We start from the raw sequence: 27,942 nt of genomic DNA, 5'->3' as shown, positions 1-27,942 counted from the left end.
CCCATAAACCTACAATGGTATCTTAGGAATCTTATTGGAATGCTATTGTAATGGAAAATACTTCCCCCAAAGGATGTTCGCCTGCTAAGCTATGATTAATGTCTTTGCCATTGTGCAGGCACATTACCTGTTCCAACAGCTTTGGTATTGATGAAGAAATAGGAGGAATTAAAGGATGCAGACACAATACATTGATTCCAGTTAATGATTTTAGCTCTACAGTTTAAATTTCACAGCATCAAATAGCTCATGCCAAATTACAACTACTATCACTTACAGCTTATATGAAAGACTTACATACAACATATTAGCTAAAGAATATACTATATGCAATTACCAAAAACAAACATTTCAACAAAAGTGAGAAGAAAATTGTAATGGTTGATTAATAATTGAGAGTCATTGATTTTTCCAAATGCTCTTTGAAAGCTTTGGTGCTTTTGAAGTGTTTTTTGGATATCAATTGCAAATTACTGAGTGTAGCACCTACACAATGAATTTGTTCTTGCTACAAATGTCAAATGCCAATGGGAATAGAAAGTAACTAGATAACAGATTTCCTGGTTCCCTTTTTAGTCAGTGTTGTATCCGTGCTCACTTCCATTTGTGAGATGTTTTGCAATAAAAGCAACAAGTTAGGGGGAGGATTCATATGCTTGTTTTGATGACTTCTGCAACTCTATATAGTTCTCTATTTTCTTAAATGAAAATGGAAATTCCTTACATACTAAAATATGTAGGTTATTGAATGAAATTCATTAGGGTCTGCGGTATTTGTATACTAATGTGCTGAATTTAATTATTGACCCTTTCATTTCAAAGAATTTAATATAAAAATGTATTATTTGCAGTGTTAAATCTATTTTGCCACACTTCAGATTTTGCAATGGGGATGATACAGTCATTATAGACTGGATAAGATAGTAAGTACAGTAAGTGGTCATTTGAACCACAGTAAATCAAGTGTTTTAATATATTTTCTGAAGTAAAATTCTAAAATGTGGAAATGTTACAAGCTGAGTCAGACACTGAGGTTTGATCATCAACACATATTTCCAGTTTCTAAAAACCATATGTCTTGTCTTGCTATTGTTAATTTATTTAATTTTTTATTTTACTTTCATTTTATTAATACTCCACCTATTACAACGCCAATTCCAAAAATTATGGTAAGACATAAAACCATAAGTAAAATCAGAATTATTTGCAAATGTCATCAACCTATATTTTCTTCACAATAGAACATAAACAACATAACAGACCTTGAAACTGAGAAATTTTAGCATTTCATGGAAAATATTAGCTCATTTTGAATTTGATGGCACCAACACATCTCCAGAAATGGGAGAAGGGCAACAAAGGCTGGAAGATTAATGGCCACAATCAAAAACAAATGGAGAATTTGACAACTAATTATGTTAATTGGTGAAATGTGAAATGACTGTGTATAAAAGGAGCATTTAAGAGAGGCAGAGCCTCTTCAATGAGGTTGGCCAATCTGTGATAAACTGCGTCTAAAAAAATCATTTCAGAAAAATGTTTCTCAACATAAACTTGAGAAGACTTTGAAGATTCCACCATTTACAGTACTTACTGTAATTCAACAAAAGAGTCAGGAGGAATCTCTGTGCACTAGGGAAAAGGCCAAAGGTCAAAACTGAATGCAAGTGAATTTTGGGCCCTCTTGTGGCACTGCATTAAAAAAAGGCATGATTCTCCACTGGACATCACTGCATGGGCTCAGGAGCACTTCCGAAATTTAATGTCACAGTTCACCGTGCAATCCACAAATGTAAGTTAAATCTGCATCATTCAAAGAAGAGCACGATCCAGAAACACTGCTGTATTTAAATGGTCTGAGGCAAAATGGAAAACTGTCCTGCAGTCAGATTAATCAAATTATAATATTGATTATTAAAACCATGGAAGCTGTGTCCTGTGGATTAAAGAGGAGAGGGACTGTACTGTGTGTATCAGCGGACAGTTCATAAGCCTGCATCTCTGAACGTGTGGGCAGCTTACACATCAGGAAGGCCACCATCAATGCTGAAAAGTGCATAGAGGTTTTAGAACAACATATGCTCCCATCCAGACAATGTCTCTTACACAGAAGGCCTTTCATATTTCATCAAGACAATGCTAAACCACATACTGCATCCATCACAACAGCATGGCTTCACAGGAGTCCGGGTGCTGAACTGGCCTGTCTGCAGTCCAGATCTTTGACCAATAGAAAACATTATGTGCATCATAAAACAAAAAATCCAGCAACAAAGGCCCAGGACTGTTGAGCAGCTAGAATCCTGAATCAGACAAGGATGGAACAACATTCCTCTCCCCCCCTAAAACACAAGCAACTGGACTCCTCACTTCACAGATATTTACAGACAGTTGTTAAAAGTAGAGGGGATGCTACACAATGGTCAACATCACCTCAAACTTTTTTGAGACGTGTTGCTACCGTCAAATTTAAAATGAGCTTATATTTTCTATAAAATGGTAAAATGTCTCAGTTTGTTGTTTGTCATGTTGTTTATGTTCTATTGTGAATAAAATATTTGTTGCTGAGATTTGCCAGTCATTGCATTCTGTTTTTATTTAAATTGTCCTCCCAACTTTTTTTGGAATTGGGGTTGTGTTTAGCACCCAGCATATAACTTCAACATACTTTAATAATTTCCCTTGGTAAGTAAGAAAATACAATGATGGTCTGTGTTACTGAAGGGAAATATGAGCCATCATGAATATTAACACAGTACAGCTGAGTTGTAAATACAAATTCCTCTTTGAAAATCTGCATTAAATATCAAAAGGCACAATAAATCAGCACAAAGACAAAAGTCTCCCTGAATGATGTGATCAGAGGAATACATTAAAATATGCTTTCAAACTCTTACCTTTTTTAAATGTTTAAAGAATCAGTTGGTAATTTAAATGGCTGTACATCACACTAGCTCACAGTGTGATGAACAGATTTAAATGCCTTCATCATGAAATTTTCCCATATATATATTTTTCTACTTATCATATATATTTAGTATTCCATGATTAGTAAGTCATATTTAAATATATACATTTATTGCATGGAATATAAACCCACAAATCAATAAAGCACACATCAAAAAGTTTTAAATCCAAATCTTGTGAAGAAAAGCTGCATGCAAATCAGAAAACTAAACAAAGTTGAGTTCTTTGTTCAGAAGTATGACACCTTCAAAGAAGGAAAAGTGAATCTTGCTGGATGCTTTCATCTGTACTGTGCACTGCACATGTTTGCATATGTTTTTGTGTGAGGTAATAATATAAATACCCAGACAAGCCAGATAACACAATGTTCTAGACTGAAACAATGACACATTTCTATTAATATAAAATGTCAAGATTATTACACTACTAGTTACTGAAGTTACTCCTATAATATCAAATTGTGTTTGAGCTATATTTCTTATATTTAGAGGAGAGAATACTTTTGCACAATTTTCCACTTCAGGTTTTGAAATTTGGAGGAGTAAAGGATAATTACAAAGTCAAAATTGTAAAAAATAATCTCAATAAATAAAAAAAAAATTAATGATGACTGAAACAGTTGTATAAAAGCTATTTACTCAAAATCAAATCTTGAATCAGAACCAGGACAGATGATCTGCGCATGTGTTCTTGATGATTTCAGTGCTCATTTTAGGAGGTTATATGCACATCTACATGTATCGTAAGACAGTTCAGGGTCCATTGACGAAGTAGTTCTGGACTCCCTTTGTGCCAGTTCAGAGTTTCCTGCATATTTTTTTTTTGTTTGTTTCAGAAAACCAGTCTACTAATGGTATTGAAGCCACCACCCCCTCCTCCTCCACCAGATGGGCCACAGCTCCCTGGTGGGTTATTGTCATCTGAACCGTTGGGCCTGAATGAGCAGGAAGACGAAGGGGCCTGAAGAGTTTGGGTCCGAGCATTGAGTTCCTGTTCCTAGTGATATTACAGAGGAAAGAGAAATGCTTACACCTCTGATTAATTTTAACTGCTAAACAGATAGAAACACATCAAATATCTAAAGATGTGAAGTGACAAAGATTTTTACAATGGTGTAATTCTGTGTATTGTCAGTGGCAGCATGGCAGGGTTCCTGCTTCACGTTGTTACAGCACCCTCTAGAGGGGAAATACTTTGGTTGCTTATACAAGTGTGGTGGAATGTCAACTCAACTCAGCACGGTTCAGTGATTCGTGAAATTACACCTCACATTTTATAAAAGGACAGTTCAGATTTCTCTTCAAGTGCAGTGAAAACAAAATCCTATGCTCTGCATGTGAGTATAGTCTGTTTTCCCTCTGCCACTTTCCACCTGAGAGAATCTTCTGCAGTCCTCAACTTTCATAATAACCTCATGCTCATGTAAGGGTTAAAGGTAACGATCTAATACAGTAAATGTGTGCGAACATTTTTACAAAGCTCTGAACATCAACCAATAAATCCGGCAAAATCTCTTAACAGCAGATTAAACACTTGCGGATCACTTCACATTAGGTTTGTGTTTATTGGTATAATATATAGGTACAAATAACTTGGGTATCACACTGCTGGAGAATGTGAATGTAGGAGAAGAATGTGTTTTCCCAAACTAACCTGTAAATAGAGCTTGTTGTCCTTGATAATAGCATCCAGTAGTTCTTTGTGTAAAGGAGGCTCAGCACTCAGTCTCATTCCATTTGCCATCAGGCCCCCATTTATGTTCTGCCCTGGTAGCTCCTGTTTTCTGTACATGAGCACATAAGCTGTGTCCTTGGGGAAGCGATTAGTAATGTTTTGCACTGACTGAAAAGATGTGAATGTCACTCTGCTGTCATTAAACAGCAGCCAATCCCTTGCCTCCTGGCCACTGTTAGAGAGGTTGTCTCCTTGTTCAGGTGCAACTGTGAGAGCTGAGCAAGTGGAGAAGCTGCATTCGGCCTGGCCGTTCTCCAATCCCGGGAGAGCAAAGTGATTGGCTGGATGCTGTGTTCCATCTGCTCCACTGATGTTACGACCATATGAGTAGTAGTGGCCACTTTCGGATGATATACCAGAATGCATCACCACTGAACTGAGGACATAGGGCACTGACTGGACTGGCATTTCTCTTCCTCTGTTTATTTGCTCTGTTCCATCTATCCTGTCCTCCTCCTCCTCTTCCTCATCCTTCTGAGATGGTTTGAGCTTCTTTGCCAGATTCTCGCTGCTCTCAGGAGAATCAACTTGCAGAGGGGAAGAGGAAGAAGACAAACATTGTGTAGGTGTTGAAGGGAGGTGTACTGGAAGTCTCATGAGTGCCGGGATGGTGACATTGTCAAGAATCTTCCTCCTTACGTGACATTTGGCATCATATGAGAATCTTAGCAGGGTGAGGATCAAGTACTCAGGTGCCGACACGACTTTCATTGACTTCTCTGCCCGCTGGAGGGAATTACACTTCTCACAGAAATAGGCATTGTCTTCATCCAAGATTTCTGGAGCCAGAAAATAGTTCACCAGGTCAGGCACAGACAACGGAGGCTCATGTGTTACTGGCACAAAATGGACATTGCTAGTTGGGGCTTTGGCTGAGACTGGATCAGGTACTTCACTGCCACCATTGACAGATCCCTGACAGAGAACCTTGGGCTCCTCTGAGGGGCCCTCACATTGAGGGCCATCCTGTGAGGTGGCAAAAGGACAGAAGGCCAAAGAGAGATCTGTAAAAGGCTCCTCTTTCTCAGAGATGCAGTTGCACTGCATACAACGAATACCTGTGATCAGCTTCCCACCAAACGTCCTTTCAATTAGAGTCCTGCTATCATTTCCAGCAGGAGTGAAAGAAAACTCTTTGGCCTCCTTTGGAAAAGTCTGACCCGTTTCATCTTTGCTGCTTGTGTCAACAGGGGAGGCAACCTTTGGCTTAGTTGATTCCAGGACCTGAAGAGTTTTCTCCTCTTCGTGTAGCCTTGAGATCAGGAGACAGTGACACTCAACATTACACTCACCACTCACAATGCTTTACATGCACTGACTTCTAGCCAAGTTTTTTAAATTAATATATTTTCCATTCTGCATAGGAATTGATGCACTAATGTCTTTTTTCCTATTCTACAGGCATTTTTTCAGTTTTGACACAATCCTCTTTCGGCTGAATAATCCACTTGGTTTGGAGTACTACTATACCTGTCCAAAAGAAATCTGAGGTACTCGGAACAGTCCTGCTGAGAGCCCACGTTAAACCAGGGAGGTCGGGAAGCTTCCAAGAAATTTCTAGGAGCATATGCTGCCCTCTGTAGGACACAGGCACACACTCAGCCTTGATGTCACCCATTGTTGTAATGTATCAGTAACCATTAACTGTGGTATACTATGTGGTGTACTATGCCATTACACAGAACAAAGCTTACCTGAGTGTGCGCAAGGAAAGCAAAGAGCAGCTGAAGCTTTTTCATTAGTGTGTTGGAACCGTTTAGATTTAATGATAAAACATGCCTTCTGAAACTGACAAAAAAAGTTTGGATTTAATATATAGGTGTCATAAAAGCACACTGCATGTATATGTGTGTATATGACTCACTCTGTGGCCATGAAGAGGGTCTGAATGATGCTGTTCATATAGCAGGTGTTCCCCAGGTTGACCAGGCCTGTCTTGCCTGTCTCAGACTTCCCAGCTTGCCTCAATAGACCGGAGGCAAATGAGTTGGACTGAGATGTCCAGGCACTTTGGTTCAACACCAATTTTATCTTTTCTTCTCCAGGTTTTGGGAGATCCTGACAGCACAAATAATTTATCAGATAAGAATACATATTAGGAAACACATGGCAGACAAATATGACAAGGGTGTATTGATTAATTATTTTGTCAATTTGAACTGATAAATCTGATGCATTACAATTATAATTTTTTTAAATATCCATACACATTAAAACATTTCTAGCATAATGTGTCGTGTACTTGTACCTTAATGGCCTCTACTATGTGGTCATAAAGGTCAGGGAAGCCAGAGTATTGGTACATCATGCAGTGTATGAGCTCAGTAAACTGCACCAAGAAAGTTTTACTGGTGGGAAGGCCATCTGTCCTTAAAGACTGAACTAGTGGGACCACATGTGGAACAACCTAAAAGAGTGAGGGATTAAGTGAAAAGAAAAAACATCATGAAAGTGGCACTGAAAACATGAAAAGGTTTTGTTAATATTAATCATACAAATCTGCAGCGTGGGCAACCACAGCATAGTTGTACATGAGAAATCCCACAGAGGGTTATGTCTCATTTGCTGAGTATTTTTGAGACTATTCGTGTTTTTAGATACAAATGAAATTGGCTAACTCAAGGCCCATTGCTTGGCATTTAAGTGCTTCACACATCATTAGTGGGAGAGGGCCAAGCCTGGGGTTCTGGGAAAAGAAGTCTATGCAGCTTTGAAGTAATTTAAGCCAGAAGAGAAGAAATGAGAAAACCAATAAAGTGGGAATATGAGAGGGAAATGGGCCGTGAGGAGACAGGAGATCCCTTACCAAATGGAAGGCCTCAGGAGAGTGCTGGAAACTCAGCAGCATATGAGAGAGCACAGCTAGTGCCCCCTGCCTCACCAAGGGGTACCAGAGACGACTGAATACCTATGAGTAAAAAAAACAAACCCCAAAACATGTTTATTTCATGAATTCTGGTAATGCATTTTCTTAGGCTTAGATAAATTATCTTTAAACTGGTGCCATATGGCAGTTATTACTAGAGTTTTATAACTGTAGACATTTAAAAGACACCTTTTTTCCATTTCTAGCTAATTGTTTGGTAATAAAGTCGAGTGGCGAGTTCTCACTACAAACCAGTTCAATCTTGAGCAGAGTAACGTCGATAAGGATAGTGAACTTCTGAACTGCAGCAAGTCCTTTCAGTAGAGCAATGATCCAAGTATCCACATGTTGGGCAAGAGGCCAAGAAAGCCAGTCAATCATCCTAGACAAACAGAAGGAGGATGTGTTTAGTCTCAATAATGTGTGCAATACTACATTGTTAAATTGGTCTTCAGATTTATATACATGTAGGGAAAATCTGAAAAGCTGTTATACAGGAAGGCATTATAAATAAAGATATCTATGGAAACAAAGAGTAAACAGACATTTTGTCATCTATAACATAATTTGTATATATTAACATTGAATTTGAACATTTGATTGTGCCAGTGTCTAATGACTCAGTGCGTGAGGCACCTGCAGAGTGCTTTAGTCATGCTTCCGTCTTTGACATTCTGGTCTGTGGTGAGACTCTTGATAAGCACTGTGATCATCTGGACAGGGATATGCTGGACCAGGCTGGCCAGAGCGATGGATGGGTCAAACGAGGGGTCTACAAGATAGACATCACAACAAGAGGAAGTCAATTAAACAATGGTACCTTGTCTTTTCCACTGCTGTTCCAATAGACAGCGAGTGGAGTATAAATGTGCATTTACCACAAAAAAGTCAGATATTCCTATGTATTTCCTACGTACATACATAGGAAAATGAGCACACTGTGATAGTCCACTGTAACAACCCATAAACCAAGGCCTTTACACTATGCTTCAAAAAGTTTGAATTAATCTCCTTAAATCAAGTTAAATGCAAGTTTTTGCTACTAATTCAGATCCACATCCTTAACTACTAAATATATGCTGATATAAATATGTACTTTTTTCTATATGATGCAGTTTTACAAGAACATTTAAACAGGCCTAAATTCAATAAACATAACTAAACGTTGCTAGATTTCATTTGAGAGCTTTGTGTAATATTTTATTGATAGTGTTATATTACATTTTGTGTACTACTCAGAGCAGGATTATGAATCTGATGATTTGTTTGGAAATCAATTTCACTGCATCTTCCATGATGTGAACAAAATAACCAAAATACTGTTCAACCACAACTTCACCTGAAATGCTACTAAAATAAAGGAAGAGATACCTTTTTATAATCCCTTTAAGGATCTGTTCTCGCACCTAATGCAGATTCAAGCCGTCAAGTGTGGTTATTTAATATAAACTGTTTCCTGCTGTTACTTTGTCATTTAGATGAATTCCTTAAATCGGTGGATTTAAAAGTAATCCCCTAAAGCAACACCAAGTTTTTAAAAACTACTTCCAAAACTAAAATGATCAGTGTGTCTATAATGCTGAATGTTGTAGGCAGATATCTATTAGTCTATAAAGACATCCACACTTTTTATACATTTTGTTGATATATTATTGTTTTACTATTTTTGTCCCAAACTCTACCCTAAAGAAGAAACATAAAAGCAGTTTTGGCTGTAACATAAAACAAGATTTTTTTTCCTCTTAAATAAAGTCCCAAGTATCCCAGCTAAAGATTGAAGCAACAAAAAGGTTCTTACCTGTGGAAGAAATAATAGCAAAAACTTCCTGCAATGAGGGTAGCAGTGTGGCAGGGTCAGCCTTCCAGATGTTCTGCAGAAGTGTGCTAACCTTTGTTACCTGACCTACATACTCTCTAAGCTCTTCCTCTTGGCTGGCAAAGCAGTGGAAGTAACTGATGGTCCTCACCAGCTGCTGGCAGAACAAAATGCCTGATTTATCCCTTGGTATGCACTGGACAAAGTCTGACAGCAAAATGCTCAAGTGAGCACAAAGAGCAGGCTCCGGACGTTCACACACCATCCTTAAAACCTCCACCTGGATCACACAGAAAAGCTCCAGCACTGAGGGGCAGCTGATTAGCAGCCGCAGGCAGCAGTGAATGCAGTCTATTATGACTGGGTCTTTGCGGTCCAGATGGCCATAGCCCTGCTGGAGAAGCCCGAGGACAAACTCTTTACTGAAGAAATGCACAAACTCTGGCCGGTGGTACCGTGCATATGCTTCCAAGACCTGTAAGCCAATCTGCTTCTGAAAGTTATCTTCACCAAGTAAGATGAGGCGGATGGTGAGGGTAAACAGTGCCCGACACTGCTCCTCTGTCACTTCTCTCTCTGCTGCTTCCACTACCTTCTTCACAATGGCCCGCTTTACTGGAACAGAGTGATTGGAGCTCACAAGGCCCTCCAGAATCTTGTCCATGATGACAGTCTGTAGAAGGCAATTCCACAAATAATCAGTTGACACTTGTGAACACAATGTCTGAAAATATATTTATATACATGAATGTGTTGTCACATTTGTGATGTCAGTAATACCCTACATTGATAAATTCAAATTAAATATACGAAAGAGGCTGGTCCTTTGTTTGATTGGTGTATAGAACTCTTTTCATCCCAACTACTCCAACAGTCTGCAATTGTTCAGTGAATGCTGTCAGCACACAAACACGTGCATTCAGCTGAATGGGCAGCAACTAAAACTGTTGAGCTCAAAAAAAAAAACAAAAAAAAACACTTTACTCTATTTGGCAACAAAAACCACACCATTATGGACGACAAAGTTTCTAAACAGTTCATTTAAATTAACTCAAAGAGTGAACATATTTGCTTGTTGACATTTGTGGTGGATTCATTTTCTACATATGTCTTGTATATTAGTCATTGTATTGACAGATGTTTTCAAATATTTTGTAACTTTCTAGATGGAAAATTAACAAAAACATGAAAATAGTTATTTGGAAAAAAATGCTAACAATTTGTAAACAGATTTAAGACACATTGTAATAGTTAAGGTTCCCTCATCTGCCAATATGGTTTTCTCAACATAAACAATGTTGATTAATATTTTTAAGGGGATACTAGAATCAGAGTAGATGTTTTGTGATCAAAGTGTGCAGCACTTTAAGCGATAACGGGTTTAACTAAAGAACCCAGATAAACAACAACGTGCCGATCAATCATTTGGACAATACTTCTTGTTTTTTGGGGTCATCTTGCGAATTTTACATAAGGTTTGGAATTAACAGCATTTGGCGTGTTCTCAGCCAATTTGGCCAAAATAATTTACAAGAACTTGTAAATGTTAATGACAACCTACAAAGCGTAGGTAATGACGATTAAGTGTAAAACTTCAATGCATTTTAAGGTTTTCCTTTGGAAAAAACTGAAAACCTAGTCTCAGTCAAACAATAGTTTAAGGCGATAGTTTATAAACACAATGTCGGGAGAACAGCAAACCAGGCAATCCAAAATATTATTACCTTGTTTTTATTGCACATATATAACTCTTGATTTTGGTCTTTATGACTCGCCAGTTCAGGGAAACATCGACCAGCCGCCATCTGTATTTACTGTATGGACACAGGCGGTTTAGCTTGCTAATGCTAGCAGTAACACTAACTTTAACAGATAGTCCTATCATTAAAACATATGGCTGATGGTTAAAGCGATGCTAAAACTTAACAAACGGAGCCGGTTCTCCCAGCGACATGGCGACAATTGTCACTAACACCCTTCAACAATGAAAACACGAACAAAGCATCAACCAGGCCCGACGTCTAAACGTTAGCTCTGTAACGCTGGATGCCACTGACTTAGCATAAACACCGCCATGTATGTTACAAACTGTGCTTACCCAAATAAAGCATGTCAACAACGTCCAACCAGAATATCATCAACTGTCGATGAGATTTAAACGTCGCTTATATGATACAACCGCGGCAATATTTTGCTTCATTTCATCGCTCAAAATCAGCTGATTAACGCTCCGCTAGCGTCATTACTACGGACAAAACTACTGGTAGGACCCCGATGTGAAGCAAATGGCGTCTGTGCGTTGCCTGTCGCTCAGTTGTTGTGTTTTGACTAATACATTTGACGACTATCCGTGGAAAACCTTTTTGAACGTTGTGGTTGACCAGATTTAAATGTAGCCAGACTATCCGTGTCCATTAAAGTTAGAAAAATATTCACAGGTTGTGTGCCAAGTGCGCAGGGACCGTCTGCAAAGTGTAGCGCTGAAAAAAGACGGTAGAAAAAGATTCAATAGCTTCACCCAAAATCATTTTACACATCAGTGGTCTCCTCTTGGTAATACTACAGCACTTACTCTAGAAAATGTGGCTTTTGCCTAATGTTTGAGGATTCAAAGGATAACTTTACTCTTATCAGGTGTAGTGTCACCTAAACCAATTCCCATATCGATAGTGTTTCGCTATTAAGATCTTTAATTTCATTGCAAATGTTCTGCTTTAATTACTTGTATTAGGTTTGATTTTCTTGCTTCACATTCCCCAAAACTAAACTCTTCTTATGTCAGCATTACCCAAACTTTTTTAGTAGTCTCTTTTGTTAACTTAAGGAAGACAGTAATGGATAAACGTATACTGTACAATAATACAATACAATCCCTGTAATTTCTCTCCAAATTATGGGAAGTTTCTTAGTTATATAGATTTTCTATCTATAACAAACATTATTTCTCACCCAAATAACATGAACTGTAGTTTTGGGTGGGTCCTCCTTCCCAGAAAAGGAACAGAACCCACTGCGCACTTGGCAGTGTATGAACAAGTCCAATCTGGTTTCCACCCTGATCATAGCACAGAAACAGCCCTGGTAAAAATCACAAATGATCTCCTGTTAGTTGCTGATTCCAGACAACTCACTATGCTCCTCCTCCTTGACCTTACCAGAATTTGACACAAATTCTCACCCTATCCTCCTTAACCGTTTAACTTCTATTGGCATCACAGGCACTGTACACACGTGGTTCACTTAATACATCTCTGGCCGCTCTCACTTTGTTCAATTACCTAACTACTCATCTCAACCTGCCCCTGTAATTCCCTCCCATCAGACAATTCGATCCATAGACTCTCTCCCCATGTTCACATCCCTTTTTAAAACTCACCTTTTCTGTCTTGCTTATTTCACCTAAAATCAATAATCAAAACACTATTTGTTTTCAGATGTTTATTTTTATGGTAGTTTTTCTTATATGCTACTATTGCTAATCTGTTTCTTTATCTTATGTCTTTAAGGTGACCTTGAGTGTTGAACAAGGTGCCTATAAATAAAATGTATTATCATTATTATTAAGAGAATACTGTTATGTTTATACTATGTACTCAATAAACTCATTTCCACATTTCAACCATCTCTGATTCTTGGAGAATTTCTTCTGCCATGTCTCTTCTGAAACTTTAAAGAGATTGTTTAGATGAGTCAATGTCAAACACCTGTGGAACATTTGGAAATTCCATCATTGTTAATGGAAAAAATTTAATTTAATTTGTATGATTTGACGCTGTTAAACTACATGTTTTATCTGCCTTTAATACAGCATGTTACATTGGATCACCTGCATTACAAAAACCACACAGCTCTTTCTAAAATGTGTGTCTTCCCAGGCGGCCACTTGATGTTAACCCAGTGCTCTTTTCTAAGCCTATTCCAGTGCATCTTGAAATATTGTCTACAGGTTGAGGAAAAATAAATGTTGGTTTATGTCTACAGTTCCTCCATGGCTTTGCTAAATGTGTGTGTGAACTATTCATTTCCCATAATATATTTAATATCTAAATCTGTAGTCATGCTATGTGCTCAACTTCATTTGACCCTTGCAGAGGATCAACCACAAAAAAGTGGTTTGACAGGGCATGAAGATAGTGTTAAAAAAAAACACCAAATACTTCAGAAGTTTATAACAAGTCATATATGATAGAAAGCTTCTAGTTAGTTTTAATATGCCCCTAAGTAGTGTATTTATGTACTTATATATACCCTGTTGCTTGTAGTGTATTTTGTTGTTTTCTTTTCAAAGTCAATTGAAGTACAATTACTTTGAATTTAAAAAGCAACTGTCAGTTTCCTGAGTTTCCCCATTAAGTGACATATATGTAAAGTATACATAGCATATACATTTCATTAGGTACACTTGTACAATCTAATGTAATGCAGTATAGCAGCTCTGCCATGAATTTTACTTTTTCAAGGTTATAATTTTTACATTTTTAAATTTGAAGTTGAAACTGGCAGAAAGGTAACATGTCTACTTTTTGTTTATTATTAAGGCCATAGCAGGTGGTGAAGTCGTACTGAAGTGGTTCTAAAGTTTTGGTTTCTTCATCGATTTTAAATAGGATGGCCAAAAAACTGAAACCACCTCTTAACATATGCACTGTGTACATAGTATGTTTAGTTCATCTTTGTTTGAAATAATCAAAAATGGTGTGAAGGAAAAATTATGGTATAATAGAACAGTATTGCAATTATTTTTATTTTTGATGATCCAAAGATTGAATCATGTCATCTCTACTTATTTTCGTAGTTAGGTATATTTTTGATGATCTTCCACTGAAGTTATCATTATATTATCATTATCTACTATCTGCTAGTGATATCCTAATCTTTATTATTATTATCATTGTTGTTGTTGTTATTAATATTATTAATAATATTATTATGACTTTCGTCTTACATATATTTTGGAAGCCTAATTACTTCGGCATACTTTCAGCTAGAAACAACGTTCAAACGTCAAAACGTTCCGCTTATAGCGGACATTAGTGCGCGTATACGGCTTTTTATCTTTTCTACTTTTTAAGATTTTAAAACTTTTATACTATTAAAATTATTGCATCATTATTTGCGTCACAAAGTTACATTTAAGATGTTTGCCTTTGAAGTTTTAAAGGTTAACTGGCTTTGATGTTGCCTAACCAGAATGAAAGGAAAGCCACATCTCAGCTTATATCTGATACGTTGAGCTACTTAGATTTCAACGTTAACACAGTTTTGAAATGGTCATAGTAGTTTATAAATTCTACTTTTCTTCAGTTGTTTGACTTAAACTTTGCACTCAGGAATTTTTTTTTGTAGTTATTGTTATTACTATTATTATTTTTGTTAATTGTGGTTGTTATAGTATAACTGACTATATCTTGGCAATTGAAATTCCAAAAGGTTTCGAAGGCAGCATAACAAAGTCTCGCGTTAGTCTGTGTGAACGCGGGTGTCTGATAAAACGCTTGCTAGCGCGAATGTGCTGCCTGTGACCAACCGGTGTGTCTTTCATTTTAAACAACGGGATATTCCTCATTTAGCCGGAGAAAGTTCGGAAAATCTTCAGAGGGTCTTACGCGGGATCACACACAGCACCTAATACCGGACGATAAATCTGAATCAAAGAGGAAAGTCGATTAAAAATGTCCGAAAGCGTAAACTGCGAGGAGCAGCGGGAAGAGCAGGCTGAAGTTGAAGAAGCCGGAGGAGCGGAGGTAAGATGGTTTTTAATGGGCATTGTCTCCGATCATCGCCCTATCTTTCACAAAACCTCCCACACATGTCTGTAACTCTAAGGTCCCTGTCCCTTACCTGCGAATATATTGTTTTTGGCTAGTTGAAACTTTCACTTCAGTGTTGATGTGGGCGGTTTGAGCTATTTAGCTAACCCTAGCTGCGTCACGACAACAGCAGCTCGGTCCCAAACACACGGGACTGAGGCTAACGTTACAGGAACGAGGCCAGCCTTCTTTCATAACCGCTCACACTGCTAGCTTAGCCGCGTTAGCCACTCATTCATCGCCCCATTAGAAGTCCCGGCATGCTGTTTGTTTTTACCCAAAACACATTTAATGCTAAGCAGCGAATGTAACGTATAACAGATTGTGCTTTTTTTGTAAAACGCGTGAAAACAAGTACAGAGCAGCGCCACGCTCAGCTGTTCCATTCACGTCCTTTTGTTTTTCCGGGGAAAAGCGCTGCTGTGCTTGTTTTTATCGAGAAGAGCGTTGACCTCAGCGCTGCTCGCCTGCATCTCTCTCTCTACTTTGTGATTAATTTTGATCATTATACAGAGATGGGCAGATCTTTCTATGACACTCAAAAGTTATGATTACAGAGAGGTTGTAAGAAAATAAAAAAAAATCCTATCAAATCTTGAAGAAAACATGAGTTGCTGCCATTATCAGAATGAAGCAGGAAAAACCAAAATAAAGGCACAAAATACGATAACAATAAATACTATAAAGACTTATAACAAAATACGATAACAATAAATACTATAAAGACTTATAATACGTGACGAAATAGTCAGTATAGTGAGATCCAGTATAATTACAGTATAACTACATAAATTCTGTGAACTTTTTGTCTTGCTCAGGAAAAGTCTGACTCTTCGGATGCTGGAAAGGAATCCTCCTCAGATGCTGGTCCTGATGGACAAGATGCATCTTCTTCGTCTTCCTCATCCAAAACTAAAGATTCGACTCCGGGCTATGAGGAGAAAGTGGTAAGGACACTGGTTCTGTAGCTCACATTGCATGCCGTGCCTCTCTGTTGTTGGATAAATAAATTAACAAAAAAAATGTTCTTCTTTTTGCGGGGTGTGGGCATCTGTAGCAAACGGACCGGACCAACAGATTTGAGTACTTGTTGAAGCAAACAGAGTTGTTTGCTCATTTCATCCAACCAGCTGCACAAAAGACTCCCACCTCCCCCCTGAAGATGAAACCAGGGCGTCCTCGCATCAAGAAAGATGAGAAACAAAACCTGTTGTCTGCTGGAGAGTAAGTACACATCGATGTAGCAGATACATTTTAATCAAATATAGTCCTATTATGATTTTAACATATTGTGTATATTCTGTGATTTTCAGCAACCGCCATCGTCGCACAGAGCAAGAAGAGGATGAAGAGCTTCTGAATGAGAGCACCAAGACCACTAATGTCTGCACTCGCTTTGATGAATCGCCCTCCTGTAAGCAAGGCCACGTTTTAATTAAGGCTTGAGAGTAAGTGCAGGGATGTGGAAAATGCATATAAGTGACAGTGTTTTTTTTGTGTTTATCATTCAGATGTCAAAACAGGAAAAATGAGAGACTATCAGATACGTGGTCTGAACTGGCTTATCTCTTTATATGAGAATGGAATTAATGGCATCCTTGCAGATGAAATGGTTTGTACTTTTCCACAGTCAAATTCATACATTCATAAATATATGCAAAATATTTTTGTGATATTGTTGAATTGTCTTTTACTTCTCTTCCTCATGCACACTCTCTACTTGCTCTTCATAGGGTTTGGGTAAAACTCTGCAGACTATTGCATTGCTGGGTTATATGAAGCACTACAGAAACATCCCTGGTCCCCACATGGTGCTGGTGCCCAAATCCACCCTCTACAACTGGATGAATGAGTTCAAGCGATGGGTGCCTTCTCTTCGAGCCGTCTGCCTGATTGGAGACAGAGATGAGAGGGTAGGCAGTGTCATAAGATATGATTGTCTGGACAGTGTCTATAAAAAGTATATAATGTCCTTGGACGTTTTTGCCTTTACTTACAACTTTTGCATAAAAGTCCCTTTAGCTGGGTTTTATCAAAGTGAAAACATCTCTACAAAGTAATTTAATCAAAAAAGATGTAAAACTTAAGATAAGTCTTCACCCCTTTTAAAGTAGCCCACTTAAGTCATTGCTAGTGCAGTCAATTGGTTTGAATTTAAAAAACAAATTTACACCTCTGAATAAACTTAGATTACCTGGGTGTGCGTGTGTTTAAATGATTCTAGTATAGATACACCTGTATCTAGAAGGTCCAGTTACTGGCGAATCAGAATCCTGGCCAAAAATTACATAAAGACAAACACTACAAGGAGCTCTGCGAAGGGTTACTTAATATCAGAAGTCACAGCTATAAATCTGCCTAGAGCAGACTGTCTTTAAAAACTAAATGAGTGCAAAAACAGTGTTGCTGCGGAAATACAACCAAGACACCTGTGACCCCCATGACGTATTTATGACTTTCAGTGGCTGAGATTGAATGTATAACAACTGTCCAGATTCTTCACAAGTCTTAGCATCCAATCTGGTGGTCATAGAACCTTTTCAAGTTTACTTCAGTCTCCCACATGGCTTCATAACTTTAGCCTAATTTCGAAATGAGCATTTTCCTCTTTGTTGTTCTCCTGTGTGGCTCCATGCAATCAAAGCTCTACAACAGTTGCGATCTAGTTTTTATAATGTGGTTTTAGGCAATGATGGTACAACACAGTTGCTGCACTCATGTGATCACCATTTAACATATTATGTGACCTCTGAAACCAATTGACTGCACCAATGAGTAACTTGAGATTTGAGAGTTACTTTAAAGTGGTTGAAAATTTACACAGCATTTTACTGTGCTTTGATATTTCTTACTTTGTTCCTCTTTTACAATAAGAATGCAGCTTGGCCAACAATACAGCATATTCTTGCAGAATCTCCTGACCTTTTGTGTAGATTCAGTATGTGCTGCATCTAGACCTCCAATCCTGTTGATCACATTTTTTTTATCTTCACTAAAAGCAATAAAATTGGCTTTTGGGTTGGATTTGATGATATGGACCTAAACTAAATTGATAAATGCAAGATTGTTTATTTTAGGTTAGACCAACATGGTTTCCAGCAGTATTCAACATTTGATGTCATTTAATTAGTGTCCATGGTTGGTTGTAATATGTATTGGAAGTTATTGGCGTACACAGAAGCAAAACTGTTAAATGTTTTTCTGACTGTTGTTGCCAAATATCTTTTTGAGACAGATGAGCTGTCAAAAATAAATAATAAATTTAGCCTTACTTAAGAAAATAATTCATTTGACTTGAGGGATTAAATATTTTTTGTTTCATTTTCAGACTGCCCTCATCAGAGATGTGCTGCTGCCAGGGGAGTGGGATGTGTGTGTTACATCTTATGAGATGCTCATCATTGAAAAGGCCGTGTTTAAAAAGTTCAACTGGAGATACCTGGTTATCGATGAGGCTCACAGGATTAAGAATGAGAAATCAAAGGTAAGGCAGTTTCCAAGCTAGGTTTAAAATTTCTTTCAATTGAATATTTGGATAAATAGGATTTGGATAAATAAGAGTCGTCTCATGTTCACTATTATTGTGTAATAAAGCAAAAATGCATTTGATTTTTCCATAGCTTTCAGAAATTGTTCGAGAATTTAAAACCACCAATCGTTTGCTGCTTACGGGAACACCCCTGCAAAACAATCTCCATGAGCTGTGGGCTCTGCTGAACTTCCTGCTGCCTGATGTCTTCAACTCTTCAGAGGTAAGAAGCTGCACAGATGTGTCCTCTTGTATGTCACTTTAAATTTAAAAAAAAAAAATGGCTTTGGCCGTGTTCCTTGACGGGTCACCACAGCGTAACGTGTTCTTGTGTTCTACGCTGTGTTCTATGCTGGATGTCCTTCCTGCCACAACCCTTCCATTTTTTTTATCAAGGCTTGGAACTGGCACCATGGTGGCCTTCTGTATCCCAACACAGTGCTCTACCACTGATCCACAAGGCCCCCAGGAAGTCATTTTAAAGTAAAACAGTGATTTACTCACATTAACTTAATTTTTTTTCTTTTTTTCTTTCCCCTAAGGACTTTGACTCTTGGTTTGACACAAACAACTGCCTGGGTGATCAGAAGTTGGTTGAACGTCTTCACACTGTACGTATTAAATGTTCCTAATGTCAACTTCATACCAATTTCTATAAGTGTTTACTTGTTTTACTTTGAGAGTAAATCACTCTTTTCATTTATTTAAATTTTCTGCGTCCAGGTATTGCGTCCTTTCTTGCTTCGTCGTATAAAAGCTGATGTGGAAAAGACTCTGCTCCCAAAAAAAGAGATCAAGATGTATGTCGGCCTAAGTAAGATGCAGCGAGAGTGGTAAGCATCCACAGGTTAACTTCTGTTAGTCCCAAATGTTTTTGTGCGTACTTTATAGCACTTATGTACTTGCTGGGAAAAAATGATGAAATTAACTTTAATCCATGTTGCTTCACATCAGGTACACAAAGGTTTTAATGAAGGACATTGACATTCTGAACTCAGCGGGTAAGATGGACAAGATGCGTCTTCTGAACGTTCTCATGCAGCTGAGAAAATGCTGCAACCACCCTTACCTGTTTGATGGAGCTGAGCCAGGTCCCCCCTACACAACTGACCTCCACCTGGTTGTCAACAGTGGCAAGATGGCGGTGCTGGACAAACTGCTACCCAAAATGAAGCAGCAGGGTATGCAGATCATTACTGGAATCTTTAGGGGCGTTTTGGTATGTCAGAATAGACGTTTGTAACGGTAATTAAGCTTTTAATTGACAGCCACTGACCTTTATTTCTAGGTTCCCGTGTGCTCATCTTCAGTCAGATGACCAGGATGCTGGACATCTTGGAGGACTACTGCATGTGGAGGAACTACGGTTACTGTCGCCTGGATGGCCAGACGCCACATGAGGAAAGACAGGTAAAATTGAACTCTTATCATATTGTACGATGTGTGATTAAGCAGATTAGATCAGGTGTTGTCCCCTGAAATGCTCATCGAGAAGACACTCACAGTTTGTTTGTGTGTGTCTTCTCAGATTTCTATTAATGCATACAACGAGCCCAACAGCTCAAAGTTCATATTCATGTTGAGCACCAGAGCTGGAGGGCTGGGTATCAACCTGGCTACAGCTGATGTAGTCATCCTCTACGACTCAGACTGGAACCCTCAAGTCGACCTGCAGGCCATGGTTAGTATTCAGATTTAGAAGAGACTGGTTAATGGAACATTGGTTGTGTCACAGGCAGGAAACTTAACAAGTTTAATTTGTTATTTTCAGGATCGAGCTCACAGGATTGGTCAGGTGAAGCAGGTTCGTGTCTTTCGTTTCATCACTGAAAACACAGTTGAGGAGAGGATTGTGGAGCGAGCTGAGGTAAAGCTGCGCCTGGACTCTATTGTCATCCAGCAAGGTAATTGTTCATACTTGTTGAGCTTTAATTTAAATTTAGCCTAGCTCAAAGAGCATGCTTTTTACTATCTTGATGTATGCTGATTAACTTTTTTAGAGCATAGAAAGCTGTTGCAGCTTTTAATAATACAAAATTCTGCAAATCATGTAATTTGTGTGTAATTGTACATTTGTGATTAATAGGAAGACTTGTGGATCCAAGTGCAAACAAGCTGGGCAAGGATGAGATGCTTTCCATCATCCGCCACGGTGCCACACATGTGTTTGCTTCTAAAGAGAGTGAGATCACTGATGATGACATTGATGCAATCCTGGAGAAAGGTGAAAGGAAGGTGAGTTTGGCTGCATTGGAGAGAATCTAAAGACGATAAGAGTCTGGATTCTCTTTTTGATACTCGTTTGTTGTACAGATTTTAAAATTGGCCAATAAAATGAACACTTAAATCTTGTCAATCATAGACTAAGGAGTTAATTCAGAAGTTGTCATCTCTGGGCGAGAGCTCCCTGAGAAACTTTACCATGGACACAGAGAACAGCAGTGTATACACATTTGAAGGAGAAGACTACAGAGAGAAGAAAAAGGTAAAGAGACTAACTGCCTCAGTATTCAGTTAACTTCATTCCATCAAGTTAAAACTTCACCTTCTTTGCTATCTTCTGCCTTTACTCAGGTCATTACCAACTGGATTGAGCCACCCAAGAGAGAAAGGAAAGCCAATTACGCTGTGGATGCCTACTTTAGAGAAGCCCTGCGAGTCAGTGAGCCCAAAGCACCTAAGGTAGGCCTGAATAACTCTGAAGAACACCATCCAGATCTGATAAATTAATGTAGCAGAATGGTTATTTGCAATGTTCTTACGAAAGGTGGCTTTTTATCCAGTTTGTGACATAATCTGTCTGTTTGGCTCCTTTTCCCAGGCTCCACGTCCTCCTAAGCAGCCAAATGTTCAGGACTTCCAGTTCTTCCCTCCACGTCTGTTTGAGCTTCTAGAGAAGGAAATTCTGTTCTACAGGAAGACCATAGGCTATAAGGTACAATGGTTTTTTTGAGTTTCTCCAGATTAGTGCAACATTTCTATTATTCAGAAATGTATCTAAGTTGGTTTGTGCCTCTTTTTTTTTTTTTAGGTTCCTCGCAATCCAGACATCCCAAACTCAGCTCAGGTGCAGAAAGAGGAGCAAGCTAAGATCGATGAGGCCGATGCTCTTACAGAGGAGGAACTGGAGGAGAAGGAGAACCTGCTGCAACAAGTACTAATTGTATTTACTCAGTTGGTTTATGACTATGCTGCCAATCCAGCGAATTATTTCATTTGCATTTTGATGTTAGCATATTTTAAAGCACTACCTTCATTGCAGGGATTTACTATTTGGAACAAACGTGACTTCAACCAGTTCATCAAAGCAAATGAAAAGTGGGGACGGGATGATATTGAGAACATTGCCAGAGAAGTGGAGGGGAAGACTCCTGAAGAAGTCATGGAATATTCTGGTAAAATTTCATATTTTTTACTTGTACTCAGAAAGCAAATTCTAAACTTTGAGTTGGTAAAGTATTCAGTGAATTTTTGTTTGGTTCTCCAGCTGTGTTCTGGGAGCGCTGCAATGAGCTGCAGGATATTGAGAAGATCATGGCTCAGATAGAGAGGGGAGAGGCCAGGATACAGAGAAGGATCAGCATCAAGAAAGCACTGGATTCAAAGGTATCTGACTTGACCATTTGGCTGTTCATGTCCTGATTTAGCTTTATATCATTAGGCTTTTGTTAAACACTTTATATCTAAGTCTTTTTCTTATCCTTCAATTGTCTCTTACATTATCTCCTGTTCTGGATAATTAATCATCCCTGATTTCCTTGCCCAGATTGGGCGCTACAAGGCTCCATTCCATCAGCTCCGCATCTCGTACGGAACTAACAAAGGGAAGAACTACACAGAAGAAGAGGACCGTTTTCTTATCTGCATGCTCCACAAACTGGGCTTCGACAAGGAGAGCGTGTACGACGAGCTCCGTCAGTGCATACGCAACTCACCTCAGTTCCGCTTCGACTGGTTCCTTAAATCCAGGACGGCCATGGTGAATTTTGGCTTTCACTGTGTCATTTTTGTTTCTGCACTTAATGTTTTTGAAATGTGACTTTATAATTAATAATGTTATTTTACTTGTATATGTTGTATAGGAACTCCAGAGGCGATGTAACACCCTGATTACTCTGATAGAGAGAGAGAACATGGAGCTGGAGGAGAGAGAAAAGGCTGAGAAAAAGAAACGTGGTCCAAAGACAGGCTCAGTAAGTTGTGAATACTTGTCATATTACGAGATGCAAGTCATTTATTTATCATTGGTAATAAAATCGGTCAATTTCAAATTTCAAAATGGCCTTTGATCCAAAAAGTATTAAGCCTTAGTGTCCAGTATTTCCTTTATCTACTGACATTGCCTTTTGTCACTACTTGTTGTGATTTTCTTCTCATTCGTAGGCCCAGAAACGTAAGTCTGAGGGAACCCCAGATGGTCGTGGACGCAAGAAAAAGCTCAAGTTGTGAACCACCCAAAGTATCAGAATTTGAGCGCAGCAGCCAGCTCTGCTATCATTAGTCCTAGTGTCTGTTTGTTTTGCAGGCTGCAATAATGTACTGTGTATAAAACCCCCTGATGGACTGATCCGGTGTTATTTGGTATTAGGAAGTGTTCCTTTCTTCACAAGCCTGTCACCGACCTAAACACTGCAGCTGTGCTGGTTTAGTTTTTTGTTTGTTATTGTTTGTTTTTTGTTTTGTTTTTTGTTTTGTACTTAATTGAAATAAATGTATTTATGCGTGTTGGTTGTACTACATTCCATTGCTTGAAACAACGTCTACCCTTTTATTTTTGAGAAAACTTGTTGTTCTTTTTATCTACTATGAAGTAGAAAATGTCTTTTTGAAAATCACAAATAAACCCTTTTTTTAAGTGTTTTCAATAAGAAACTGTTTCAGAAAAATGGCATTTGTATACGGCAGCTCAAGTGCACAAGCATTGAAACTTTTGAAAAGGACAGAAAAAAACAATTGGCTCATAAAAATAAATTGTCACTGTAGAAGAATAATTACATTGTTGATACTGCACTTTCTTTAGGACTTGATCAATAATCTACAAATAATCATAGCTAGTACAGATTTTTTATCAAGTTTCACCAGGGTGTAATAGATTGTTTTGCCTCAGATTCAAGCAACATTGATCTGAAAATATATAAGGAAAGAAAATCTGCATTCAGTGTAAGTAAATATTTGCATCCATATGACAAATAACATTTACAATCCCTTAATGACAGAAGTGGGCAGGGATACTGTAAGCTGTTACGTAACAGCTAAATACTAAAATCCTCTATCACATCAGTTTCAATACAATTTTTTTGGGGGCTCTAATCTCCCCACCCCCCAAAAAACAAAAGTGAATTACAGCAATAATTTTTTTTTCATAAATGTAAAAGGTTTACTTGAAATAACTGCATTTACTATTTTTGTATGCATATGCAAACAGATATTTTACAACTTAACTAAGGAAGCAAGTGAACATTTAAGGGGCCTCTACCTTCATGATTCAGAAAACAAGGCAAAAAACCTACAGTACAGCAAGAACAAAACTTGATTGGAGATCAGTAAAGCTCTGAAAACTGGTGTATTCTCTGAATGTGGGCCCCAAGCACTGATGTATTCTGCTGTCCACAGGTTGTTCTGGGCTCTATTCAGTGCTACAAGAGTTGGGCTTTGAAGGCACAATGGTGAAGGAGACTATCATAGTCTTTCTAGTAAAGGGGCAGGGTGTTTTAAGGTGGAGGCAGGTCCACATCTAGACTTCAGAGCTGTCTGAACTGCTCCAAATGCCCACTGGGCCTTGGCTGTAGCCATTGTAGGCAGAAGAGGAAGAGGTGCTGTAAGCAGGGAACTGAGTCTTCTTTTCCCTCTTCTTGCGTCGCAATAGCAAAATGATGATGGTGGCAATGAGGCACATGAGGAAAATCAGACCTGCGAGGCCCACTAACAAGGGCAAGATGGAGGTGTCAGCTGGTTCTCTACCAGAGCTCTCCAGTGGTGGGTGCTCCAGGGAGGTACCATGGTTAGGAGACCAGGGTTGGCGCTGATTGACCACCATGCGGTCTGTTCGATCTAGGGCGATGTGCTGGATGTTGGTGCCCCGGTTGTTTTCAACTCCAATGTCTTGGGACAGGGAAGGCCCGGAGAAAGCAGGCGCGGCACGGCGTTGACGAATGACTCTGCTGGAGGTGTCGGGCGACTCAGCAGAGGAAATGCTGTGATGGAGATACTCCACGCTGCGCTTGCCAATGTTGCGGTTGGTATTTTCTCTGGAGCGGACTGTGTAGATGGTGTGGATGAACCATTCTCGACCAGCAGCCACCTGGAGAAAAAAGAAATTTGAGTCTAGTCTTTCTTTGTTTATGGGTCAATGCAATATACTGACATATTTTTAAAAATTAATGAAGACCTGGAAAAGTGGAGATGAAGACAGTGTGAAGCCATCTGATCCCGGTTGCCTGACCAAAGGCAGAGCTCCAGCTGTGTCTTGAGCCAGTGTGGCCTTAAATGCCACATCACCAAAGGCTGTAGCTTGAGTCTCTGGCTGGGCCTTGTCCTATAGAACAACACACACAAAAATGTGTGTGTGAAATGAGATTCTGGGTGTCTCTACACTAAAAAACTGCCCAATGTGGATTTATTGCATCTTACCAGGATCTTGAATCTATAGAGGAGAGAAGGTGCATCTGCCAGGCAGCCATACTCCTTGTTAGTGGGGTTGTATTTAGGAACATAGCCATCTGCTCCAGTGCAGAGGAAGACTTTTTCAATGCTGCAGGAGAAGGAGTCCCCCAGGTTCTGGACAGGGTCCACCATCACACGTCCGTAGATCATGGAGCCTGGAGCAAAGCACAAAAAAAGATGGTAAGTGGGAGTGGGATTACAACATTGGATTCTCCAGGAGTAGCTACTTAGAACCACTAGATGACAGTGGTGCAGTACCTTCAGAGAAAGCAGCGTCAGTCCCTTCTCCAAAGCCCATGGAGCCGTCAGACAACCACAACTCCTTCTTAGACAGCAGAAACATCTGAGTATTGAGACTAAACTCAGCTGCTACTGGGTCACTCACCTATAACACAGAACAAGGCTTGTCATACATACACTGGTAAGTGTTTCTGAAATTGACAGATAGGGCACAAAGTACCTTTCTTAAAAACTAGCAGTAAATATTGAAACTGTTATTAAAGTAGGCCAATATGTAAAACAGATTACTGATTTGTTTGTTGACAAAACATTGGAAACAACTTTTTCTTTAAATTAAGCTGCGTTCTGACTATTGTGAACTCAGCTATAAATAATCCCAGGGGATTTTTCTCAGGATGTCCAGGCTGACCTGCTGGAAACGTATGTCCATGTCAAAGGTAAGGGGCTCTCTGGGGTGGCAGACAGGAGGAATGCTGAACTCCCCATTGGGGGAAGCAATGCAAGGGGCTAACTTGACTGTGTAGGTCCCAGAGTAGTCTCGCACCTAGAGGCCACACAAAAACAAAGAAACAATGTTAGCCGCTTGAATTAAGTTTATTGCTCTACTGTAATTGTCTAAAATGATGACCTACAGCAAAATCTGAGACAAAACTCCACTGCTGCATGGGCTGGTTGTATGTAGGCTCAGTCCGGACCAGGGTGAGAGAGAACGTCAGCCCAGGGTGGTCGGCACACATTACCATGGATGACACAGTGGTTCCTGAAAACAAACAGAGCCATAAATATTTAAAGCTGCATTTTTTTCCCCAACCTAGAGTAGCAGCACTGTCAGCCTTTATATTAATAGTTTATTTAATTGTTTTTGCAACTTGTGGCACTTCAGAAATAGATGAAGAAAGGATGCAGGCCCCAGGGTAATTCAATAGGAGGCTGCTTGTATACAGTAGAATGACACAGAACACACTTAGGGTGTGTGTGTGTGTGCATGAGCACAGGAAGGCCCCACTCTCTTACCTGGATGAGACATAACAAACTGTCCCCTGAAACGAGCCTCAGTCTTGAAGTTGACCACCAGACGACCCTCTTCGTTTATTCGCATACTAGTGGGGTACATGGCTCCTACAATGGTAGAGAGAGAAGTACCTTTCAAATAAACATAAGTCTATGTGTTTCCATCTCTACTCACCAGCAGGGAGCAGCATTGGCCCAAGAACGCACCTTGTAGTTCTGCTTCAGGAGGACTGCCAATTCCATCCTGCCACAGAATGGCTGTATCATACACAAAGGTGAGTTTGAGCTCTGACTGTAGATCAAAGTGCTGCCAGCCTCCCACCGCCACAGGAGAGTGAAAGATGTAGGACACAAACAGAGGAACACGCAGGGTGACATAGGACTGGACGAGGTTCAGCACCTACAGGGGTGGAAAAACAGACATTGCAGAGCATAGTTTATTTCTTTAGTTTAAAGGCCTGGTCAAATCAAAAGGTGGTGCAGCAAACTTTGTGTTACAAACTTCCTCCATTTTGGATTGTCACTGTGCACATAGTTTGTAGTATGTCAGTGGTGCACATTTGCAGGTAAAAATTAATGGACAGCAATTTTCCTGGATTTCCCTGGCAATTCAACTGAAACAGTTGTAAGTGCTTGTCCGTAGTTGCAGTTATGAATTTGCTACCTGTCCGTCTGTGCCTATGGAGCCTCCACAGTCATTCAGTAGCTCCGACATGTCATAGTAGCTGGTGAACTCCCACAGGCAAGCCTCTAAGTTGAGGTTTCTGTAGAAGCGCAGAGAGTTTGCTGAACGCATGATGACACTATATTGGTAGGGTGAAGTCTCGCCAATGATTTCAGGGTTCTTTGTTGCATCTGTGATGAAGCCATGGCCCGTTTGGATCTCATTGAAGTCCAACAAGTTGGAGCAGCGGTGATTGCCCACACGTGTGCCGTCAGGGCTCAGCGTAAGCTCAAAGTTAGACAGAGGTCTTGTGGAGATCACTGGCAACATGCCTGTTAAGAGGGAAAAACTCGTTCTTGACCCACAAAATAAGAACTGCACAGGTCCTAGTAGATATGAACTAACTATAATAACTATACAGTTTTTTTGAAGGTTGTGACAAGATTTTCCCGCTCACCATCCATGTGAGGCATGTTGACAGTTAGTTTGATGAGGTTAGGAAAGTCAGGGTCATCTGGACCAGTATAGCGGATCTTAGCAGAGAAAGGTTCAGCTCCAACAGTACCTGCGATACGAGGCTGACACATACCTGTAAAGAGTTAAAGCCAGCTAAGCAATAAACTCCTTAACCAGCTGAAATCT

General features: G+C 39.3%; 3 protein-coding genes across 5 annotated transcripts in view; 1 reads left to right on the top strand and 2 right to left on the bottom strand.

The window, feature by feature from the left end:
* Positions 1-191: 191 nt before the first annotated feature.
* Positions 192-11,654, bottom strand: usp38 (ubiquitin specific peptidase 38). 2 transcript variants are annotated; one of them, XM_067496616.1, is made up of 11 exons: positions 11,482-11,652; positions 9,366-10,056; positions 8,204-8,339; positions 7,820-7,949; positions 7,508-7,609; positions 6,950-7,108; positions 6,566-6,759; positions 6,396-6,489; positions 6,172-6,278; positions 4,621-5,953; positions 192-3,963 (listed from the first exon to the last, which is right to left on the bottom strand). In XM_067496616.1, exons 2-11 carry the CDS (start codon positions 10,045-10,047, stop codon positions 3,799-3,801), a joined length of 3,102 nt encoding a protein of 1,033 aa, XP_067352717.1. In that variant the 5' UTR covers positions 10,048-10,056; positions 11,482-11,652; the 3' UTR covers positions 192-3,798. The 2 variants fall into 2 exon arrangements, with proteins under 2 accessions (XP_067352717.1, XP_067352718.1); XM_067496617.1 differs by lacking the exons at positions 6,172-6,278; positions 6,396-6,489 and having other exon boundaries at positions 11,482-11,654.
* A 3,199-nt stretch (positions 11,655-14,853) lies between these two features.
* smarca5 (SWI/SNF related, matrix associated, actin dependent regulator of chromatin, subfamily a, member 5) lies at positions 14,854-23,449 on the top strand. Of its 2 annotated transcripts, none has more exons than XM_067498613.1 (24): positions 14,854-15,127; positions 16,012-16,140; positions 16,251-16,417; positions 16,507-16,607; positions 16,705-16,805; positions 16,927-17,106; positions 18,522-18,677; positions 18,814-18,945; positions 19,265-19,333; positions 19,446-19,555; positions 19,677-19,903; positions 20,011-20,132; positions 20,251-20,403; positions 20,494-20,626; positions 20,809-20,957; positions 21,085-21,207; positions 21,297-21,404; positions 21,544-21,657; positions 21,754-21,885; positions 21,985-22,117; positions 22,210-22,328; positions 22,489-22,701; positions 22,805-22,915; positions 23,106-23,449. In XM_067498613.1, exons 1-24 carry the CDS (start codon positions 15,056-15,058, stop codon positions 23,169-23,171), a joined length of 3,120 nt encoding a protein of 1,039 aa, XP_067354714.1. In that variant the 5' UTR covers positions 14,854-15,055; the 3' UTR covers positions 23,172-23,449. The 2 variants fall into 2 exon arrangements, with proteins under 2 accessions (XP_067354714.1, XP_067354715.1); XM_067498614.1 differs by having other exon boundaries at positions 14,855-15,127; positions 21,754-21,876.
* The window catches only part of frem3 (Fras1 related extracellular matrix 3), a 29,066-nt gene continuing 24,324 nt past the window's right edge, over positions 23,201-27,942 (bottom strand). Inside the window, exons 15-24 of the mRNA XM_067498612.1 lie at positions 27,758-27,889; positions 27,301-27,632; positions 26,844-27,036; positions 26,640-26,744; positions 26,258-26,385; positions 26,035-26,169; positions 25,644-25,770; positions 25,353-25,540; positions 25,111-25,257; positions 23,201-25,023 (exon numbers count right to left, since the gene is read on the bottom strand). Of these exons, the coding sequence (XP_067354713.1) occupies positions 24,457-25,023; positions 25,111-25,257; positions 25,353-25,540; positions 25,644-25,770; positions 26,035-26,169; positions 26,258-26,385; positions 26,640-26,744; positions 26,844-27,036; positions 27,301-27,632; positions 27,758-27,889 (2,054 nt within the window). The 3' untranslated portion in view covers positions 23,201-24,456. The remainder of the gene's footprint in view (positions 25,024-25,110; positions 25,258-25,352; positions 25,541-25,643; positions 25,771-26,034; positions 26,170-26,257; positions 26,386-26,639; positions 26,745-26,843; positions 27,037-27,300; positions 27,633-27,757; positions 27,890-27,942) is intronic.

This window comes from Channa argus, chromosome 3 (assembly GCF_033026475.1).
Source record: "Channa argus isolate prfri chromosome 3, Channa argus male v1.0, whole genome shotgun sequence".
In the NCBI taxonomy this organism is placed as follows: domain Eukaryota; kingdom Metazoa; phylum Chordata; class Actinopteri; order Anabantiformes; family Channidae; genus Channa; species Channa argus.
Note: the sequence above shows the minus strand (reverse complement) of the source record. Positions and strands in the feature narration are given on the sequence as shown.